This window comes from Peromyscus eremicus, chromosome 5 (assembly GCF_949786415.1).
Source record: "Peromyscus eremicus chromosome 5, PerEre_H2_v1, whole genome shotgun sequence".
NCBI classification, from domain to species: Eukaryota; Metazoa; Chordata; class Mammalia; order Rodentia; family Cricetidae; genus Peromyscus; species Peromyscus eremicus.
In genome coordinates this window covers 2,639,194-2,648,729 of record NC_081420.1, presented here as the reverse complement: position 1 = coordinate 2,648,729, position 9,536 = coordinate 2,639,194, and the positions used below count along the sequence as shown (strand labels likewise).

The 9,536-nt window shown below is 40.2% G+C and overlaps 1 protein-coding gene across 1 annotated transcript; it reads right to left on the bottom strand.

Annotated features, from left to right (window-relative positions):
• Positions 1-417: 417 nt before the first annotated feature.
• On the bottom strand, positions 418-6,665 carry LOC131910405 (trophoblast-specific protein alpha-like). Its single transcript, XM_059262335.1, has 5 exons — positions 6,549-6,665; positions 6,127-6,252; positions 5,881-6,027; positions 1,126-1,255; positions 418-542 (listed from the first exon to the last, which is right to left on the bottom strand). The coding sequence occupies exons 1-5, from the start codon at positions 6,663-6,665 to the stop codon at positions 418-420; spliced, it is 645 nt and encodes a 214-aa protein (XP_059118318.1).
• Positions 6,666-9,536: the final 2,871 nt, after the last annotated feature.

Here is a 9,536-nt window from a genome sequence, read left to right as displayed (position 1 = left end):
CCACACAGTACAAGCTAGCCACTGTAATGGAAAAGTCCCCTGCTGTTTATTCTTCTGTTTTCCCCCTTGTCCAGCCCTGTCCCCATCACACAGGTCACCTCTTGAGGCAGAGGGCTCCTGAGGCAATGGCACATTGCTTTATTGTGAGGTTAAAATAATGTTGCCATTCTTTCCAGAATTATTACTCTGGCTGGAAAGAACACATACATTGCATTAATTAGAAAGAATGCAGCAAGGTGTCTTTGTCACAATACTTCCGCTGCAACATCTGTCCTACAAGGGAACCAGCCATGTTTAAAACTCAACAAGTACATTTACCCTGAGCCACAGTTCACAGAGCAGAACACTTAGTCAAACAGTGAATGTATGTTGTTACAAAGCTGATTTAAGTGACAACTTCAGTTCCTTCTTGGCTTCCTAGTGGGCAGTTGAGGGTAGAAATGTGACAGTGTACACCTGATCCTTCTTAGGTGTTAAATTGTTGTCCTTTGTCAAATCCTTATATTCCTCTATATCATAATCCAGTTCTTCTTCTGTCCACACTAAATTTCCACAGCAAATTTACCTGAATTCTTCATAGGTCTTCATTAAAAGCAAATAAAACAATGAAAACCAACAGATACCAGAAAGATGTATAGAGAAGAAGCATAGTGTTAACAATCCATATCTCAGTCACCATGTTACTTAATTCATTCAGGCCCATGTAGAAGCTGGCCTTGCCCTGCTGATATTCTGGTTGTGCTCCTTCATCTTCTTCTTCTTCTTCTTCTTCTTCTTCTTCTTCTTCTTCTTCTTCTTCTTCTTCTTCTTCTTCTTCTCATCCTCCCACACTGCTCTCCTGTATCTTTCTTCATCCTGATACATATAAGAGAAAGTATTTCCTTCATTTTAACCCCACATACAAGTGGAGTGGAGTGACAAGTCAAGAGGAGGCATGGAGAGGGATCTCAGGATGCTACAGCCTGCCATTCTCCACACCCAGAGGATCAGCAAGGCTGGCTACCTTGCCTTCATAGTGCATGTCTTAACTAAGTCTTCAATGATGGCTGGCCTCTGTGGTCACGTTTATGCCTACAGACTCCCAACAGCAAGGGCCATTCTTTCTTTGGACAGTGACCATGTTACCAACCGGGCTGTAGGATTTTTTAAAGTTCATCTTCCATTCCTCCCATTCAGCATCCAAACTGGGATCACGTGGTGGAGCAGCTGAGGCCATTCTCAAGCAGTAGGACAGCACTAATGAGGTCACAAAAACCTAGGGAACAAGGAATTGCCCAATACCAACTGGTCAGCCCTGAAAACCTACGCAGAAGTAATATTCTGTATACTGACTTAAGTTATAGTTAGGAATATATATGTATATGAATATATGCATGTAGTAACAATTAATGAAAGAAAGACCAGCATTTTTTAGCTAGAAGTTTTCCTGGTCTCACCTGGCACCAAGTTCCCACAGCCACTTATAAAATCCCTGTTTCTCATCTGGTCCAGCAACCGTTCAGACCCAAGTAAATACACAGAGGCTTATATCAATTACAAATTGCATGGCCATGGTCTATGGCTCAAGCTTCTTGCTAGCTAGCTCTTATATCTTAAATTAACCAATTTCTATTAATCTATAAGTTACCACATGGCTGTGGCTTACTAGTCTGCTGGCATCTTCTTCCTTCAGTGGTGGCAGCTGGCATCTGCTTTGCCTCTCCTTTCTCTTCCTGTCTATCTGTTTGGATTTCTGCCTGCCTCTAAGCTGCCTCGCCATAGGCCAAATGGCTTTATTTATCAACCAATCAGAGCAACATATTTTCACAGCATACAGAAAGACATCCCCCCCATCAATGTTTAAAGAAGAATCAGAAGTGGTAAATGTGGAAGGGTAAATGAGAGAGCTTTTATGGATGAGAGGGAAGATAGCAATGATGTAATTATATTATTATCTTAAAAAAACAAAACCCCATGATGTGGGGGAGGGGACAAAATGAAATCTAGAGAAAGAAGAGAAGTCCCAGGTAAGCAGAGAAAAGCTATGGGGATGTTCCTGGAGCATGACTAAGCAGGATCCAGGGCCTGTGTACCTTGTTTGTCTCTGGTCCCACCTGGAGTACTGTAGCTACCAAAAGGTGGAATCCAGGATTGTACTGTCCAGGGCCTCCTGAGAAATATTTATAAAGGAGTCTACTGGTGCAGGAGCAGAGCAGCCTGTGTCTCCATCTTTTCCCTACAGCCTCAGCCTGACCTACAGAGTAGAGTCATAAGGTAGCTTGACTAGTGAGTCAGGCATCCCAGGCCAAAAAAAACATAGTTCTAGTCACTAACCAGATCCCAGGCCAAAGCTGTGTCATACAGAATGTGGCTCTTCTGAGAATCTTAAGATTCATGGAATGTTCTCTGTTTTGTATAATTAACAATCTTCAGAAACAACAGAATTTTCATAGGATGAACCCATTGAGGACAGATGGTAGATCCCACAGTCCTACTTCAGATTCTGCATCTGTATGAAGGCCATATGATAGCCTAAGAACTGTGAAGGTGCTGTTGACAACACACTTGTAGAATCAAGAAATGTGTACCTGTCTGTGGCTGCCTTGTCTGCAACTCAACCTATGACAGACAAGAACATCTTCAGAGAGGATGAAACAACCAGCAGGAAACAGAGGTGTACGAAGTACAAGTCCCTCAGACCAACCATTAGTGTCTCAGCCTATGACAGAAGCATCTTCAGAGTGGATCAAATAATCAGAAGAAAACAGAGAAATTAGAAAAACTTGTCATTCAGCCCGACCATCAATATCTCAGCCCAGGGCTTCACAGCTTTAGAAAAAAATATTGGAGTTGCTCAAACCAAAAAATAGATGTCTCATGCACACAGAACTAGGTGGGCCTACAGGTTCTGACTGGACAGGAGGAAACTGCTGTGTGGACTTCACCATTACTTTGACTAGCACAGCTGTGCATATGATTACAAAGCAGATGTAACAACAATTGGAAAACAATACAGTTGTTTGGCTGAGAAACTACAGGAAATATAAATTCCTACATGTGATGTATGGCCATGTTCCTTTGATGTTCCCCAGAATTTTATTGAATACTTGGTGTCTAATAATTGAGATTTGAAGATTTTTGGATGTTCGTTATAAGCAGAATTGGATGGATAGATGGATACTTTCCTAAAAAATGCATAATCTCTCCAAGTCGAACTGGATGAATCTCTAAGCAGAAAATTGGTATACACAGATAGTAGCAATAGAGTTCATTTCAATATTACAATCATAATGAAAGAAAACACTTCATGTTTGCAGTGTTCCTGACTTTTGGCAATGTGGTCAAGGTAAATTCTTTGGTTAGCATTGTCTGCTACCTTCTCTCAGCCACTCATGGAACTTTCTCCAAAATCGACCATATACTTGGGCACAAAGCAAGTCTCAAGAAATATACAAAAAAATTGAAATAACACTCTTTATTCTTTCTGACAATCACATATTAAGGCTGAATATTAACAACAACAGAAAGCTTACAAACTCATGGATACTGAACAACTCAATACTGAATAAAAATGGGTCAAGACAGACATCAATAAATAAATCAAAACTGTCTCAGATTTAAATGAAAATGAGTACATAACATACCCAAAGTTAAGTTATGGGACACAATGAAGGTAGTCCTAAGAGAAAAGTTCATGGCACTAAGTACTCACATAAAAATTTTTGAGAGATCTCACACTAGCAACTAAATAGCATGTCTGAAAGATCTAGAACAAAAGGAAGAAATAATGCCCAAAGGGAGTAGATGGCAAGATATCAAAATCATCAATCATTGAGAAGAAATTTAAGAAGATATCAGAAGATGCAATGATCCCGCATGCTCATAGATCAGTAAGATTTAATATTGAAAATGGTCATCCTACCAAAAGCAATTTACAGATTCATTGCAACTGCCATCAAAATCCAACACAATTCTTTACAGATCTTGAAAATCTTTCCAGTATTTCTAATCTGACCTAAAGCACAGACTAAGGGAAACTCAAGACTTGTGAGTCATGGGACACCTTCTTACTGCCCATAAACAGCAAGAATTCTGCTATGTTTCTTAAATGTTTGATAATAATTTAATTATAAATAATATTTATTATTATCATTTTAATGATTGTATATTTACTAGTATACATAGTAAAACTATGTATTCCTAGCAATGTAGGAATGCTGAAAGTAAGAGAGCATTCTCCAGGGAAGAGCCCAACAATTGGTTATCCAATACCACAGGGTCAGACCTGTAAACTTATATACAATTAGCATTATATAGACTGAGCAGGTTGTTTTTATGTAATTTGGAATATATGTAACAATTTTTTTGTGGAAAAAAAGGCTATGAATTGGAAGACAGCAGGAAGAGGCATATGGGAGTATTGGTAAGGAAAGAAGGGAATGGAGAAATTATGTAATTTTAATCTCAAAAAATAAAAGCTATAAAAAAAAATTTAAGTTACTATTATTGATGCATAATTTTCAGAAAATATATGCATTGTTAAAAAGTAAAAAGAGTTTAGATCAGAGTGTAATCTTTAAAATCTTAGCTGCAATAACTGTTTGGAATTTGTCCTGGCTTTTTACCTCAGCACGATGCTCCTGAGACTCCCTGCCCTGTGCACTAGTGGTTGCTTTTTTGTTCTGCTGAGCATGTCCTGCTTATAAGATTTTCAGCTTTATTATCCATTCACCCATTGATCTCATTTGAGGATGAATAAAATCTTTTAATATATTTAAAACATAAAAGAAGTTCACAGTACAGGTGCAGTGCAGCTGAACAGAAAGAGGGGCCATCTCTTTGCACTGAATGCAAACAATTTTCACTTGTCGAATTCATGTAAATTAAAATCATTGAATTCCAGAAGTTTTCAAATAGACTTTCAGATCATTGCCAATATAGGGTGTGTAAAACCCTCTAAACAAAGCTTAATCAAGGATGGAATACTGACTCCTTAATGAAAAGACTCACTCATACTTCCTCCCAGAATACCATCCCACAGTGAGTACACCTTCAAGCAGAATTACGTGTTAACCACATAAAAAGTCACTTCCACAAAAATAGAAAGAAACCAGAATACTGCATTTTAAATAAAGCTTTATTTTTAAAGACATAGCTTTGTATAGTCTTTATTTTAAAGTTTAATCTAAAAATCATTCTGAGAATCATTAATATATAGGAGTTGAGAGCATAGGTTGAAGTGTTTGTAAGTTTTTGTTTGTTTGATTGTTTGTTTGTTTAGTGTGAGCATGCCTGGAGTTCTCACAACTATGTTCCTCTTAAGGGATTTGAGTGTTGGATCCTGTGATGGGGAGGCCCCTTGCTGCTTCTGCTCCCCTTCCTCTAGTACAGACCTTCTTTTTCACCATCAGGCATCTCACATCTTGGGGTAGAAGCCTCTGAGACAAAGGCACAGTGATTGCTTCACTCCTTGGCTAACTTTATGTTGCCATCCACGTTACTCTGGCTGGAAGCAAAGCACATGTTGCATTAATTAGAAGGAATGCAGCAAGGTGGCTTTGTCACAATACCTCCCGTGGAACACCTGCCCTTCAAGGGCACCGGCCATGTTTAAAGTCCAACAAGCAGTACATCTACCCTGAGCAAGAAGAAAACGTTGTCACCTACAATCAAGTATCAACTTTAACCACAATCCGGTTATCACCTACAAACAAATATCAACTGTAGCCACAATCTGGTTGTCACCTACAAACAAATATCAACTGTAGCCACAATCTGCAGAACAGAAGACTTAGTCAACAGTGAACTGTGTGTTTTTCCACAGCTGACATAAGTGAGAACTTCAGTTCCTTCTTAGCTTCCCAGTGGGTAGTTGGGTGTGGGGATATGACACCATCTTACCTGATCCTGTACAGGAGTCACAGCACTGCTCCCCGCCAAATCCTCAAATTTAGGGACATCACCAACTGGCTGTGTTTGAGTTTTTTCCTTCTCTCCAAGCATTGGGTATAAAACTTTATCAATGATTTTCACGAATTCATCATCAGTCTTCATGGAAAGAGCAAATAAGACATTGAAAACCAACAAACTAACTGTAAAAATGTGATGTAAAGAAACATAGAGTTAGGCCTTCTAAGCCACACTCACCAAGTGATCAAAGACATTCATTTCTATGTTGAAGTCATCCTTGTCCTCCTGGCCATTTTCCTTATTATAGAGTTCAACCTTCTTCATAAACTCTTCCCACATCCCTCTTCTGAATCCTTCTTCATCCTAGAAATAACAGAAATAGCAGTATTTCCTTCCTATTAACTCCACATACAAGCTGACCAAGTGGACTTGCTGAGACAGATAAAGAGGAGCCGTGGAGAGGGATCTCAGGACACTACAGCCAGCCATTCTCCACACCCTGCATGTCCACAATGCAGGCCATCTCGTGTTCATAGTATACAACTTTCAGCAATTCCTTGGTGATGGTTGGACCCTATGATCTCTTTCAAGCCTATGTACTCCTAACAGCCAGGACTATTCCTTCTGAGATCCTTTTGAACAGTCCCCATGTTACTAACCAGCTTTTCATTTTTTATCTTCGGCTCTTGCTCTTCAGCATCCAGAGTAGGATCAGGGGATTCAGTAGCCGAGGCCACTCCCAAGCACAGGATGACTAGGAAGACAGTGGGAGTCATGTCTCAAGTACCTAGAGGAAAAACAGAGAAATCCCAGTCTACGTATTTCAAAGTTTAAAAATTTTTCCTTCTTCACTAGAAATTAAGGTACCAATAGTGGATCAAGATTTTGAACTATTCCAAGTATTTATCTAAGCAAGTATTTATGGAAAAAGCTAAGGATGTGGTTTTTCTGAAGAAAACATATGGAGATATTTGTTAGGCCACCAACATGAGTGGCTGTTCATGGCTCTAGGGATGGAAACAGTAAGTAGTGTGAGCTTCAGTTATCAGACAGATGTTCACATACCCCATGATTCCAAAAGTTAAAGCTGTAACTAAGGACGTAAGGCAGAGTACGCCTAGGATTTGTACAGAGTAAGGGAACTACAAGAGCTAAGAGAACATAAGAAAGACAACGCCTACTCATCCCTCTGACATACAGTTGTCATTGTGCCTCCTGAGTCTCTGCTATTGCCTCAAAAAGGAAAGGGTTCACAAGGTCATGCCACTAGAAGCCAGAGCCACCAGCAGGATTGGAGCGAAGAGGAGAGCATTCTCAGCAAGTCAGCTCAAGACTTTCCAGTCTTCCATTCAACTCCCCGAGAAGACGTCAGGTTAGGGGCATGCTGCTTGGTATTCCTTTTGTACAGGTCAGAAGAGACCTGAGGTTTTAACTTGTATTGATATAGGAAAAGGTGATCCTAACTGAATGGGAAGCACTGGGCATGGCTGCCACTGTGCAGGGGACCAACAGACACTCCCTGTGACCAGGCTCAGACTTACACTCATAGGGATCTAGCACAAAGTTGGATGCCTGAAGGGCCTGGTTGGCTCTTTCGACCCTCCACTCATTCCTCTCTGATTCTCTACTTAGGCTCCTGAGTGTAAGGTTTTCTCATTCCTAATGGGTTTGCCTCATTCTCCAGGGAGTCTCTCCAGGGCTCTACTCTAGGTCCCTGTCTACCTTGGCAGAGCCAGGGCCTCACCTGAGATGTCCAATGCTGTACTTGTGCACTCCACTGACTCAGTTCTTCAATGGTTCCTCGGGATCTAGAATCTAGCCCAGCTGTACATCATTCAGTCTTTAAATCCCTAATCTCTGGCTAGGAAGCCCCACCCAACAATCCTAATGTCTTTATGACTGGTTGTATTGGTGACAGCATTGGGCCCCAGGCCCTATCACTCCAGGCATTTACAGAAATCTGATTTTATCCTGTCCTAGAGGATGGAGTATGTGTTGTCACAGTGAACTATTGGGGAGATGTGCGAAGGTTCCTTTTAGAGGAAGGTTGTCTGGGATCATTTAGTACCCTGCTGTTGTGCTTTGTGGGTTATTTAAGAAAAAAAAACTGTTTCCAGGTAATTTTGAATAGTTTTTCAGCCTAACCATGGTTTTACCTTAGAATAAGAAACACCCTGGAGTAGTATGGGTCAGCATATTCAAGTCTAATGTCTCCTGGTGGGAATAAAAACCCTAGGATACTTCCCTAGTTTATGGATTGAATCCAGGTGGGTCTCCCAAAAAAAAACAGGGGAGGGACTAGGGAGATGGCTCTGCAGTTAAGAGTATTTGCTTGTCTTGCAGAAGACCCGAGTTCAGCTCCCAGGACACACTTGGGGCTCCCAATAATCTTTAACTCTAGTTCTAGGGGTCTAATCCTCTCTTATTCTCAATTTGAGCACTCACTAGACACACAAATGGTGATGGTAAAATGCATAAACACATAAAACAAAATTAAATAACAGAGAGGAGGTGTTCAAAGACAAACCCTTGGGTGGGACAGGGGATGAAAGGACTGGATGAAGGTCTCCTATGATTTCTCCACTGGTTAGATATCCTGCCTAGTCTCTTTGCTCAGGGATGCTTCGACCTTTTATGTCTTTAGCAACCTATTCATGATATAAGAATCATTTGCTAAAAAGTTATGCTAATAAGTGGAAAAGGGTAAATGAGAAATATGGAAATTTCTTCAGTTGCTCTCTCTGGGTTTTACTGTATGGAAACAGTGTCCATTTTGAGATTTAAGTTAAGACACTTCATGAACCTCAATGTTAAAATGTTAGATAAAGAGAACTTAAGAATTTTTTAGGTAGAAGAAAACACAGGTAAATAATAGTAACCATTATCTACTACAACCCAGAACTTAAAAAACGTGAGTCACCAGGAGAACATGGCCCACTGAATACTAAGCAGTGCTTACATGGGCTCACAGAGACTGATGCAGCAAGCAAGGGCCTGCGTGGGTCTGCACCAGGTCCTCAGAGTACATGCTGCATCTGTTAGTTTGGTGTTTTGTGGGACTGCTGTGAGTGGGAGCAGGTGTGTTTCTGCATCTTTTGCCTGTTTGGGCGACTCTTTTCCTCCTATTGGGTTGCCTTGTCCAGCCTCAATATGAGGGCTGTTGCCTTGTCTTACTCCATATTGTTTTGTCCTGCTTGACTGTCATCTCTTGGAGGCCTGCTCTTTCTGAAGAGGAAACAGAGGGGGAGTGCATCTGGGGGAGAGTGAGGTAGAGGGAAATGGGAGGAGTGGAGGCAGAGGAAACTATAAGCAGGATATGTTGTATGAGAGAATAATCTATTTTCAATAAAAAAACCCAAGATTCAGAAGTATTCCAAATCATTATGATTTTCTCAATAAAATAAAATATATATTCATTAAAGATGAATTTTTCCTTTCAAGGAAAAATAAGCATCTTGCCATTTTGACAATAATATTTTAATGAATTTTTTTACATATTTGATCAAAATGGAATCATAGTTTACATATTTTTGTACATACCATAATTTACAGTTTTTTTCTGATTGAGATTCATTTGAGAACCACCAAGATGCTCCATGTGACCTGTCACTCTTTTCACTGAGTGACACATATTTTGCAGGAAAGTT